This window comes from Mesocricetus auratus, unplaced genomic scaffold, assembly GCF_017639785.1.
Source record: "Mesocricetus auratus isolate SY011 unplaced genomic scaffold, BCM_Maur_2.0 Super-Scaffold_100676, whole genome shotgun sequence".
In the NCBI taxonomy this organism is placed as follows: Eukaryota; Metazoa; Chordata; class Mammalia; order Rodentia; family Cricetidae; genus Mesocricetus; species Mesocricetus auratus.
In genome coordinates this window covers 22,257,997-22,271,738 of record NW_024429266.1, presented here as the reverse complement: position 1 = coordinate 22,271,738, position 13,742 = coordinate 22,257,997, and the positions used below count along the sequence as shown (strand labels likewise).

General features: G+C 40.4%; 1 protein-coding gene across 3 annotated transcripts in view; it reads right to left on the bottom strand.

The window, feature by feature from the left end:
• Positions 1-1,017: 1,017 nt before the first annotated feature.
• Uap1 (UDP-N-acetylglucosamine pyrophosphorylase 1) overlaps positions 1,018-13,742 on the bottom strand; it is a 36,143-nt gene continuing 23,418 nt past the window's right edge. Inside the window, exons 8-11 of one of the 3 annotated variants that reach the window (XM_005071426.4) lie at positions 12,559-12,747; positions 11,491-11,538; positions 6,219-6,285; positions 1,018-1,583 (exon numbers count right to left, since the gene is read on the bottom strand). In XM_005071426.4, coding sequence (XP_005071483.1) covers positions 1,491-1,583; positions 6,219-6,285; positions 11,491-11,538; positions 12,559-12,747 — 397 coding nt within the window. In that variant the 3' untranslated portion in view covers positions 1,018-1,490. Of the gene's footprint in view, positions 1,584-6,218; positions 6,286-11,490; positions 11,542-12,558; positions 12,748-13,742 lie in introns of all 3 variants that reach the window. The other 2 variants (XM_005071425.4, XM_005071427.4) reach the window with 2 other exon arrangements.

The following is a 13,742-nucleotide window of genomic DNA, read 5'->3' as shown; positions in this document are numbered from 1 at the left end:
TGAATAGAAAATAGCAAAATTGGGCTTTTGTTGAAACAGAAAATATGCTAGATATACTATTTAAGTCTTAATTTTAAAAAATCAGTACACAATCTCTGTAAAAAGTGACATTTAACCCTGGGTGGTGGTGGCACACACTTTTCACACCAGCACTCGGGAGGCAGAGGCAAGAGTAGTCTACAGAGCACATTCTAGGACAGTCAGAGCAGTTACACAAAGAAACCCTGTCTCAAAAAACAAAACAACAAAAAAATGACATTAAGGGTTCACATGGGTTCCATCCTATGGTAGCTTTTATTGGAAAATAAAGCATGCTGGTCTCTAGATATAATTTCTAGGTTAATTTTTGTTTTTTGTTTTTTGGTGTTTTTTTTTTTTTTTGAGAAAGGGTTGTAGACCAGGCTGGCCTCAAACTCACAGAGATCACCTGCCTCTGCCTCCTGAGTTCTGGGATTAAAGGTATGCCACCAGGCCCAGATGATGCTCAGTATTTTCATGCATGGTGAATTTTTCAGACACAGAGAACCTTTCTCAACAACCATGACTTACTGAAGATTCACATTTGCCTTTATTTTTCTATCCACTAATTTAAAACATCAGAATTGCAGTGATAAATTTGCTAAGTTTTAAGTGCTATAAAACACTGAGAGATAATAAAGAGGATAACATTTTATCAACCTTGAATCCTGGCATGCAGGCTTGATGAGTCCTTGCTGCAGGAGGCTACTCCGTGCATTTAGCAATGACTCTGCTTGATGGTGTTAGTAGTACCAGCCATCCCACCTGTCCAGTACCAAAAAGTGTGTCCAGACCTGGTCAAGTGCTCTTTGCAATGGGTTGGGGGAACATCTTTAGTAGAGAGAAACTGTAAAGTGACAGAAGACAGAGTCCAAAGTCAGCTGTCTGTTGAGCAAAGCTGTGACTGCATCTGTCTGTTTTTATACATTATCTCGGAAGTTGTCCCAAGTCTTTTGTTTTGCTAATAGAATTTTCTCAAGGTACAAATAACTCTCCAGAGACAAGAAGATAATTTTATTTTGCTGTCTAGTTATTTTCTTAAAAAACTTTAATGCTTGATAAAATAAACAAAATTTTAGTACCATAGAAACCTTTTGAAATGTACAATGACTTATTATCACTATGTACAACTTCAAAAACAAAAGCTTCCAGCTCCAAGGGAAGTCATGCTCAACATTCCAAATATAGTCAAGAGGAGGAAGTTTCATGGATAGCCAATGTGAGCCTTGGCTTGGAAGAACTTAGACAGTTAGGAAATATAAATAAGACCTTCAATGAGTTGAGAATCATGACAATGCTGTCTGGAGTCCACACATCTGGATCTTGGAAGTTTGCACTGTTTATCAGATACCAACAAGCAAAATGAAACTCTGAATGTTCAGACTTCATCCTTCCAGGAGAGGGAGGTCGCACAGGTTCACAGTTGGTCTATCAAAAACAAGGCTCCTGTGTGGCAGAGCGCACTTTAGGATTCATAGGCCATTTTTCACCAGCTCATGGACTCCATTCTCATCAATGATTAAAGGTGCATGGAATTCTTTATCTGCCACATAGCCTTCTAGCCCCTAAAAGGATTGGAATGAACATAGTCAGAAACATAGCAGGTTTTATGAAATATTACTTTAACTATGTAAAGGTGCATTACATTTGTTTATGCTGCAGTTGTTTAACGGTGTAAGGATGGTTTACCTTGCCTGCCTAAAACACCTGACTGGTCTAATAGAAAGCTGAACACCAATAGCTAGACAGTAGAGAGACAGGCAGGGCTGGCAGGCAGAGAGAATTAGTAGGAGAAGGAATCTAAAAGAAAGAGAAAGGAGAAAGAGGAAAATACCTAGGCCAGCCAGGCAACCACCAGTTAGTCAGACACAGAAAGCAGGAAAGTAGGGCATAAAGAATAAAAGAAAGGTAAAAGGCCTGAGACAAAATGTAGATGAAGAGAAACATGTTAAATTAAGTTTAAGAGTTACTGGGACAAGCATAAGATATGGCCAATCATTTATAATTAATAATAAGTCTCCGTTGCCGTGATTTGAGAGCTAGCTGGTTGGTGGTCCAAAAGAAAGCCTGCTACAAGCAGGTGTTTGTCCAACAACACCAGTCTGGTGGATGCACTAAAGATTTAAAGTATGAGTGTCAAAAGTTAGTTGGAGAGGAAAAATTTAAAAGTCTACTTCACATACTTTGTACAGTAGATATAATTACTGATTTATGGAAGCATAAGACAAATACCAAAATAAAAAGTTATTCAAATTTCTTTCTTTTTGGTTTGTGTTGTTTTGTTTTCGGTAGTATGGATGAGACCCAGAACTTAGTACATGCTAGTCAAGTGATTATAATGCAATTTCTATGTTTAATAAGATACTAATCATTCATCCCACAATCATCAATAAAAACAGTTAATTTTCTAAGCAAGATAGCTATCTCTGCTACTACAGTAAACAATAAGAAACTCCAGGAAAGTTTATGTAACCAGAATAACAGGGAACTTCAATTCCACGGTTTGTAAGGTATCGGTACTAAGTGTATGGGCAAAACAGGTAAGATACCTGGAAAGAAAGCTTACACCACATTACAAAAGCAGCCAGGTGATTATAAAACTTAGTTAATTTTCAAAAGCCTACATAGACACTAATGGGCAGGTAAAACATACTACACATTATAGACTTCTGTTAATAGCAAGTAGTTCATTTATGTTATAGATCACTGGTTCTCTACCTTCCTAGTGCTGTGCCCTTTAATACAGTTCCTCATGTTGTGGTAAGCCCCAAACCATAAAATTATTCCATTGCTACTTCATAACTGTAATTTCGCTACTGTTATGAATCGCAATGTAAGTGTCTGATATGCAGAATATCTGATATGCAGCTCCCTGTGGGAACACCAGACCTTCAGCAGAGACCCACTTCCCCTTCTGCCTGGGAGTAGGCAGCTGTAAGACAATGTTTAGTAAAAACATGTTTACTAAAAACGATACAATAAGTTCCTGGCCACTTCCCCTTCTGCCTGGGAGTAGGCAGCTGTAAGACAATGTTTAGTAAAAACATGTTTACTAAAAATGATACAATAAGTTCCTGGGAAAGGCCTTCCCACAGAAACCGCCCTGACCTCGACCTTGTCCAAAGACTAACCGCACCTTCAAAAACCCACACACATCCACCTCTGGGTCAGAGCAGAACCAGCCAGGGGAGAGGAGAGAGCAGAAGCTTCTCTGGTGGGAGCTTTTCTTAGGAAGTTTTTCTTAAACCTTTTTGGAGCCTGTTTAAAGTTCTCTTTATATCGTTAAAAAAAAATTGGTACTGGTATTAATTAAAGAAAAAGACAAAGACAAAGGTATATGGAATGGAAAATTTTGTTTACATTTAAGTTCTATTTTGTGAGTCATCTCTAAAAACTTTTGGCCAAAAGCCTGGCCTCTCTACCTTGCATCTACAGAGTTACAAGGAGTAGGTACGGCTGTACCCCATGACTGTAGCTCAAATGGAGGAATGATAAAAACATATAGGACTTTTTAACCTTTTTAGTTCAAGGATTGGCTGGAGTTGTTCTTTTACATAGATTTCAATTAAGGGAGCTTCATTGCAACAGACTAATCATGACCTAGGGAAAAAGGATGACTGAAAGATGCATGTATGTTCTGAATGTATGGTGTGGCCACACCGGTATGTATGAAATGTGATTGTGAATGCGTGAGTGTGAACTGCTTATATGATTAAAAGGATACTTAAATCCCTTCAAAAATAGTTAAGAAGCTACCTAGATTGCTTTAAATATAGCCAAAAGGAACATCCAGCCAGTCTGTTAATGTTTTAACAGAAAAATTTAAGATGCAAATGAGGCCTTGTCAGCTAGTGAGAGCTCTACAGGTTAGATTGGGAAAGACTGCTTACAGACTTCAAATAATTTTCAAAAGTTATTTGGACACAGTATAGTTTACAATCTTTGAGTAATTTTCAGAAGTTTTTGGGAAATATTCAAAGGATATGTCCTTTTTAATGGACATCTACAAATAATCTAAGTAGTAATCCCAATTTACCGAGATAGTCAACCAAGGAGGATAGACAAATCCTTCTACTGTTATGGTCCAGCTTCAACAGTTCAAAAAAACCTTTTTTTTAGAAAATAAAAAAGGGGGAATAATGTTCCCAGTCCCCACATGACTCATCAAATAATACACTCCTCATTTTAAAATTTTATAATGTGAATGCCAGTGAGCTTCAGACAGATTCTGGCATGATGGAACTTGAGCAACCATTGCTCAGGTCAAATGGAGACATCCATACACTAGACAGTGGAGAAGACCCTAATTTGGGGTCGAGGGCATGTTTGTGTTTTCTTGCAGGAAAAGAATAAAGCTTTAGCAGCTGTCAGACCATTTAGTGAGATGCATGGAGCAGAGAAAAACTGGACCTGAGACCATGGGAGCCTACCTAAGCCAGTTTGAGTGAGATCTCCTAAATCAGTGTTCCTGACCCTTGATGTCATCGAATCTACAGCCCAAGAAAGAAAGAAAACAGTCGGTTCGAGATTTCCAGTTTCTCAACAGACCTGCTGCATCAACCTTCCAGACCCATGAGTTTTCATCGTGAAGCCAACAGAGAAAAAAGGACCCATTTAAAGCATTTGGACATTGGTATGGACTATGAGTGGCAAAAGCCTCTTTTCAGTATTTGAACAGGACATGGTCACTTGAAATATCAGACTTGGTGGTTCCTGTTTCTGGAATCACGACTAGGCCAGTGTATTTTTCTGGAGAAATGCAACTTGTCCTAATGTGACAACTATTGTTCATATTTTTCATAATGCTACATGTGTAACATCAATGATTGTGCCCAATGTATCTGTGCAAGTGCACTTTCTAAATGCTTTCCTGAGCAGATCTTAAAACGATTGGAAACTTTATCAAATTGTAAATGTCAATCACATGCGGGTTACCCTTGTAACAGATGAAGGCTGGTAGAATGTTATGGCCCAGATCTGGTGATGGGTATGGTGATGGAGAGGCGCTATGCCAATGGGGGTCCTGGAAATGGTGGCAGTGGCGGTAGGCATTCTAGCTTTATGCCAAGCTCAAACGTGCCTTGTTCCAGAGACAAGAGATCCGTAACCAAGTATTGCTTAGCTTAGCCCATGGCAATCCCGATAGCCATGAAGGTTGGTTACAGATGATTTAAGGTTGGGGTATCTCCGATGACGGGCAACCTGTGGGGAAGACCCGTCCCACCTAAAACAGGGGTTCAAGGTCCCCCAAAGACGGGAAAGGGAGGGTGACCCTACTTGACCTAAGCCAGGAGTGCCTCATTTGAAAATAAAAAGGGGTGAATTGTGGGAACACCAGACCTTGAGCAGAGACCCACTTCCCCTTCTGCCTGGGAGTAGGCAGCTGTAAGACAATGTTTAGTAAAAACATGTTTACTAAAAACGATACAATAAGTTCCTGGCCACTTCCCCTTCTGCCTGGGAGTAGGCAGCTGTAAGACAATGTTTAGTAAAAACATGTTTACTAAAAATGATACAATAAGTTCCTGGGAAAGGCCTTCCCACAGAAACCGCCCTGACCTCGACCTTGTCCAAAGACTAACCGCACCTTCAAAAACCCACACACATCCACCTCTGGGTCAGAGCAGAACCAGCCAGGGGAGAGGAGAGAGCAGAAGCTTCTCTGGTGGGAGCTTTTCTTAGGAAGTTTTTCTTAAACCTTTTTGGAGCCTGTTTAAAGTTCTCTTTATATCGTTGAACGAGTCTCTGTGTTGTCAATCCCCGACACCCTCCACACGTTCTCGGACACAGGCCATGCGGCGGACGTGACAGCTCCCAAAGGGGTCACGACTCACAGGTTGAGAACCTCTGGTAGAGATGAAGGACATGGCAGAGGCTACCAAGAATTTAGAAGAGACACAGCTCCTCCTGCTCACTCCCTATAGGAGCTCCTCAGGAAAACACCACATTCTCTGAAACAACTCTACTGCAACCTAAAGCAACACTAGATCCCTGCTTTTGTAAAGTTTATTTTGAACTGGTAAGTACTAATATATTAATATATCACAGGGTACTTAGTGCTGTGGCATGATCCACAGGAGCTAATTAACATACCCACCTCTTCAGCAACTCTTCGCACTTCTTGCTAGTGCAAACATTCAGCTATTTGGAGACACAGAGGACTTTGTAAAAGAACAGAGGGGAAAGTGAAGCAAACTTACTTCTCCAGCATAAGAGATGAGAGGAGAGATTTCACACTGGATTGGTACATCGTTGGCATCTTTCAAGCTAAAAAAAAATACATATGCATGTTAAAGATTCTACTTCCCAATGTTACTTGCTAGTATGAAAATAAAGGCCATAGCTTTCCTCTGAGAAGCTTGCAGGTAACAAGATTCTAGTTAAAGAATGTAGCCCATCCTGGGTCCTAGTCTCCACTAAATTCCCCGAAGGTTAACACATTCTCATGGTCAGATACAAACTACTTGACCAAGTACCTATAATTACTTCCAGCTCTTTATATACTGCCCTCTTAAATAATCTCATTTCCCATTTCAGAAAGTTCATTGTTTTAAAAAAAAAGGGACTATTGATTACACACATACTATGTCAGCCCACTGCTAGGTCTCTTGAGTCCTTATTTACTTCAATTCTCACAAAGCACAAACTTGCAAGTCAGACCCTCATGTTGACACTCTAGAACTGCACTGTCCACACAGTGGCCACAGTGCTACTTAAAATGAAAATATTCTAATTAGTTGGAATTTCAAACTTCAGTTTCTCAGTCATAATAGTCACATTTCCAGTGCTTAGGAGACACAAGTAATGACAACCAAACTGAACAGCATGTCCTTGTTCCATGACTTCCCAGGACAAGATTTTCTTATTTAACCTAAGTATCCTGTATTAGCTCAGTTAATTTATTAATATGTCCCAAAATACTTGTGTTACCAAAAATCCCTTTTAAAGTACTAGGACAGAAAATGCCAAAGCAAAGCCAAGGGCAAAGTCATCATTTGCCAATTCTAGATCACAATCACGTATCTATGGACACTTGGAATCCTGAATTTCTAGATAATCTAACATAACAGTCAATAAATAGTGTTTTCCTTATAGTCAGTCCTTGGAGAGCTGTGCTATTTGTTATCTCAAAAATCTTGCCAATAGTAGGTTCAGAATGTAGCCTAGCTAGAAAACTGCTTGCCTACCATACATGAGGCTCTGGGTTCAATCCCCAGCACTGCATAAATCAAGCATGGTGCTCCATGTCTGTAATCCCAGCACTCAAGAGGTGGAGGCAGGCGACCAGAAGTTCAAGGCCATCCTTGCCTACATTGCAAGTTCAAGGCCTCCATAAGGAGGTGATACTAGTAATCAGTAGTTCTCTAACTGGACTGATAGTCCACTTAACAGGGGTAAATTACATCTGGTACTGAAAATCCAGTCAATCATCCAGGGCTACTGAAGACATGTCCCTTAGAAGAAAGCCAACTACCGCCATCTAACTAAACCACCATAATTCCTAACTACATCTAAATATCCATCCTTGTACTCACAGGTAAGTATAGCTCTCACTCCTCACCAAAAACAAAAACAAAAACAAAACAAAAAAACAAAAACAAAAACAAAAAAAACTCTCCTAGAAATGACAGGAAAGCTTCGTGCATGACATCTCAATGATATGGCTGCCTAAACAAGAGCTGAAGAAGCACAATACCAGTAGACATACTAACATGAAAGGGAGAAATCTCACCTGGCCCCAACCCTAGACCAAGAACTACAGGCAACAGATGAAATGCTGAGATCAGGAGAAACTCTTTTCCAGGGATGAGCCCTCTAATTGGTTATCTAATACCAAGTGGATGGCCCTGAAATCATACAAGTGACACTAAACAGACTGGGACAGAACAGGTTGTATTTATAGATTTAGATATGTACATACATATATTAATAAGAAGCCATGATTTTGAGAGAAACCAAAGGGGGTTAGGGTATAGATGAGGGGCTAAAGGGTGAAAATAGAAAAGGAAAATGATGCAAGTGTATTTTAATTTTAAAAAGATAAAAGAATTTTAAAAAAAAGAAAGAGAGCGGAAGGAAGCCAGGGAGCCAGTCATATGGAGCACCTGTAATCCCAGCACTTGGAGAAGCTAAGGAAAGTAGACCACTAAGAGTCTGAGGCCAACAGGGGCTGTATAGTAAGAGCTTCTCTCTTAAAAACAAAAAACAGTCAGCAACAGTAGACAGTACACACAAAACCCAGCCTCTCTGTAGCCTCAAACTCAAGCTCTTTCCACTTTCAAGAATGAATTCTCAAATTGTGGTAACATCAATAAAATCTAGCTCCTAAGGCTAGCTGGAGGCCAGTATTTCTTCAAGTGGGTCAGCTGAGTATACCCAAGGCACTCTATGTCCTGTTCCAATGCCCTGCATCCTGCTACGTCCACACAGAATGACGTGCTATAAAATAATGGAGAATTTTCTTTGGATTAATCTGTTATCCCAACTATGGTCCCTCTGACTGTAAAGACCATCCTCCAAAGCTTAGCACAAGCCCCAACATTCCCTTGCCATCTCTATTCATTTCAAAGTGACTGCTGCTTTTCACTGGTAAATGTAAGATACCGAGAAATTCCTGTCTCTAAGACTTAAGCATTACTTATGCCACATAGAACATAATTGCGTACTGCGTGATAACATCTCTTGATTCCTATGGACATGTGCGTTGAAGTCCACAGGCTGTCAGGAATGACTATTTCTCCTACACAAGATACTTCAGAACCTAAGAGATTAACAGCAGCTGCAGCCTGTGAGCTTGCAGGATATATGACTAAACCAACTCCAATGGTAAATGACGGTCTAGAGTCAAGAAAAGAGACATAGGTCTCCCCACATATGTGTAATATTTTTATGATAAGGGGTCTAGCTCTGACCCTCTGGGGAAGCTCAGTCATACTAAACCTAGTGGGGGAAATGAAGGCCTATCACGGTAATAAGATGCACAGATCCCAGTTCCATTTCATCCCCTGGAGTATTCAGTTATCATGATGAGAATGTGGTCTGAACCCAAAAAATGAATATATAGCCAATCTGAAGATATATATATATCTTCCATTCTAGACCTGCAGTGGTAGCCCTTGAATCCAAATGGGAAGAAACCAAGAAAATAAACTTCAATAGCCAAGTTTAGAGGCCCCAAAGTAGAGAAGACAGAAGTGGTCATCACCAAACGTAGACTCGCAGCTTCTAGGTGAAACAGCCCAGTAACACACTGGCCCCTAATTCCCTCACCAAGCAACCTCTTAGTAGCTAATAGAAAGTTAAGATGAAAAGTAAAATCCTCACATCCTTGCTTCTGTTCTTCAGAGTATCTCCAAGCTATTCCTCTCTTTCCCACATAAAGTAGTTCCTTTTTGTGTCTTATTTTCTTAATTTTTTATTTATTATTTGTGTGTGTGTGTGTGCGCACATGCGTGCGCACACTCTCGCACACACCTGCACCTCTGTGTGTGTACACGTGTATGGGTAGGCTTCCCACAGCACATATATGGTGGTGAGAGGACAACTTTGTGGAACCCTTTATGTAGGTCCCAGGAATAAAACTTAGGATATCAGACTTATGTGGCAAGTGCCTTTACCCACTGAGCTAGCTCAACATCCTTTTACATCTCATTTTCAAGTAGTCTTTTCAACTCTCTGCAGGCATCCTTTGGTACTAAAGATTTTTAGCAGGAATTTCTTATGAATCCATGATGTTATTTGGTTTGATTGTTCTACAAAAAAAGGCAATGGGAAGAAACACTAGAGGAAAAAATCCAAGTACAAACATGTTTCTGGATTTTAACAAAAAATAGAATAATGTTGCTTTTAACTACATCGTTAAAAAACTGTTTCATTTTTAAGGTAATACCATGGTTCAATAAGGAAACTCAGAGTCAAAACTATATTTCCTAAGTTACAAAAGTAGTTTTCTACATATTAAAAATGATAGATGCACAGAAAATGATGAAGGGCTCTGTGCCCCAGCTCCCATGGTGTAAGTGACAATGGTCATCTATGACTCCTAGAAAAACTGGACAGATCTATAAGGTGAGGTCCCTTTCTTGTCTACAGGGTCACAGAGACAAGGCTCATAGGGCCTTGTCCCCTGGGCAAATGAGCAGCATGACAAGAGGCACATGAATGGAAAGTGTCATCAAAAGTGACTCTACTTCTGAAACAATTCCCACCTTCAGATTCTTGGCCATGGACCTTGTTCCAAAACTACCTGAAAATCTTAAAATTCAAACCAAATCTAGTGACTTTTAAACTTTTTGATTTGTTATTTCATGTGTACAGGTAGTTTGTCTGCCCATATGTCTATACACCATGTGCATGTCCAGTGCCCAGTGCCCAAGGAGTCCTGAAGGAGGTGGAAGATCCCCTGGAACTAGAGTCACAGATAGTTGTATACTGCCATGTGGATGCTGAGAACTGAACCCGGGTTCTCTGTCAGAAGAACCAGTGCTCTTAACCACTGAGCCATTTCTCCAGCCTCTAGTAACTTTTAAAGGGCAGCAAAAATATCAGCTGATCTTTTAGCTATAAAGATAATGCAAAATCATACAAAAAACAACAATAAAAAATCTTTTCAGGCCCGGCAGTGGTGGCACACACTTTAATCCCAGCACTCAGGAGGCAGAGGAAGGCCAATCTCTGTGAGTTCAAGACCAGCCTGGTCTACAAGAGCTAATTCCAGGACAGCCTCCAAAGCCACAAAGAAACCCTATTTCGAAAAAAAAAAATCTTTTCAGTAACCAGATGACAGAGGTTATACTATTTCTATCTATAAAATGGACTGCTGATGAAGAAAAAAGACACATGCTTAGAATCAAAATAGCTCAATAATGATGAAAACACAGTGACCCCAGCCATATATGCTGGTGGTATGTGGCCATAATCCCAGTACTTGAAGGCAGACAAAAGAATAGAGTTCCAGGCCAGCCCTGGCTACAAACCAAGACCCTTTCTCAAAGCAACCACAAAACCAAAAAGCGTGCAAATAAAATAAAAGATGTATCTCCATAGTAGCTGTTGAATGTCAGGGTCAGTCAGCCTCCATATTGAGAACATGTATAGTCAGTTCAATAAAACTCATTGCAGAATGCTATTTTCATCTAGTTTATGCTACGAGGGATACACTGGGATCCAGCTTTGTTCTCCCTGGCTGTCACCTGTCCTGGATTCCAACACCTGCAAACACGTCACTGTGGGCTCAAACACCCATACTCAGATTCTTTAGTGAAGCATGCTCCCCACTTCCGGCATGCACCGAGTCTGCGTTAGTGTTATCCAGAGAGACACCTGCCACCAGGAAAGCAGCACGCCCACACCAGAGCTTCAATCACCCTCCCTCCAGAACCCCAAAAGACAGAACACTAACTACGATGCCAGTTAGTATGGAGAGAAGCACAGCCCCGTCACCATGCATGGCAGGCAGGCTGGTATATTTACTTGTGATTGACATCAGCTGTGATGGTCTCAGACTTTCCATCTGTAGCACTGCTATGTAGGAATAAATAAGCATTAATGGGAATGGAAACAAATAACAATGAAGTGGAGCTGCAAAATACACTTAACCAAATGGCATGCCCTATGAGAAATCATAAATTTGGCACAACAAAGTTAAAAAAATTAAAAAACCAAACTCAGTAATCAAAGATGAGCATGAGAACAATGTGACATGTTACAGAGCAAGTTTATTGACAAGGCACAACCTGCTATAAGTGGTCTTGACTAAGAGACAAGCAGCACCATTCCTTCTAGAAGGATCCATCATGGATCTTCCCAGTGGCCCAATGTTAAAGGCTTTCTAACACTTCGGTGCATGCAGCAGGAATTTTACCTCTTAAGAACGGAAATTAAATGGCAAGATAAATCACCTAAGTGCAAACACAAAAGACTTATAGAGGGATATTCTAGGTGCCAGTGAGTTCTATTGTAAGATAAAGGATTTGGGTTAAAAGTGCTTTATCTAAAATTGGAATGGCTCCAAGAGCCCTTTTCCCTTTTCCTCTGAAACCTACAACACTTCTGAAGTTTGTGTGTCACTGAATGGAACTGGCATTCACTTCCCTTCATGGCACCTTCCCTAGTGCATGGTAAGAGAATGCTGCAGACAGCCTGTAGGTGAGAAAGTTCTTGGTGGGTCTCAAAATTAGACAGGGCAGCAGAAATAACTTCTGTGGCTAAGCACAGTATATTCATAATGTCATTAACCATATGACATACAAAAATAATGTCGTCTGACCACTATAGTGGAAATTATTTCACTGACATAATAAGGATGCTTCAAAACAAACAAACAAAACCCAAGAGCTCTTCAAGAGATTTCTCCTTCTTAAGAAGTGAAATTGGCATTCCCTTCATAACAGGCAAAGCTGTGGTCAATTTACATCACTAATTACCCACACAATGATACTTTAAAAATAAATATATAGGAGAAGACCTAGGGATACATCAGACAGAAGAGGAAGAAGTTCAAAATAGTACACAGATACAAAAGCAAAGACAGTGACTTACCGGGGGATTGCTGGGAGGCGAGAGCCATTTTCGTCTATGAAGTGTCCCCCAGCATTGAGGACCCAGCAATGATGAAGGGACATCAAAGCATGCCTTGCGGTGGTCGGGTTGTCCTTCCCATTCTGACTGTCTGCATTCTTGAGTGGGGAGAACTCATCTTCCCGTAATACTTCATACACCACAAACTTCCTAGAGTGGAGCCACAGAGACTTCATTAATAGGAAATAAAACTATGCATACAGCCTCTGACTCTGCCCAGAGACTTCATTTATAGGAAATAAATCTATCCATCCTTATAGCCTCTGACTCCACCCAGAGACTTCATTCATAGGAAATAAAGCTATCCATCCATACAGCCTCTGTCTCTGCCCAGCACACCTAAGCCTTTGGGACTCAGTGACTAGGTTTCTTCAGCCAGTTTCAAGAGATCACAAACAGTGCTCATCACTAATCCAAACAGAAACGGAATTTTCTTCTGCATTACAAAATGAAAACTCCTTTCCATAATACTCAGATAAGAAAGATAAAAAATTAATGTACAAAGATCACATTAATGTCTATTTGGGGGCAGATAAAAGGGGCATTAGTAAAGTGTGTGGAAAGCAGATGGGACTCACTCATAACCCAACACTCATGAGGAAGAGGCACAAAGATCAGGGGTTCAAGCACACCCTGGCTAGTTGGCTGGCCTACATGAACCCTGTCTGAAAACAGGAGTAAAAGGGGAAAGGAAAAGAAGGCACACGGTTGTGTAAGGATGATCTTATACAGCTAACCCGTTCTCTGCAGGTTGTGTAACGATGATCTTATACAGTAACCCATTCTCTGCAGGTTGTGTAAGGATGATCTTATACAGCTAACCAGTTCTCTGCATTTTCATATGGGCCAAGTTCTGAAATGTGTATCTCAGCATGCAATGTGATCTCTATATGGCCTAAAGAGTTCACTGGACACGCACTTACAGGTCAGTTATGCTAAACAAAACTGGTCAACTATTTATATTGATCCCTTCAGTCTCTGTGTAAACAACAAACAACTTTAACAACTTTGCAACAGACCTAGATAGTGACAGTTGATTATTTTTAATATTGTGCTTTCAGGCAACTCAGACCACAGCACACCTGGAGTGGTGGCTTTAGACGGGAGAATGATAATGAACTTAAACTATGCACTTGTGGTCAAGA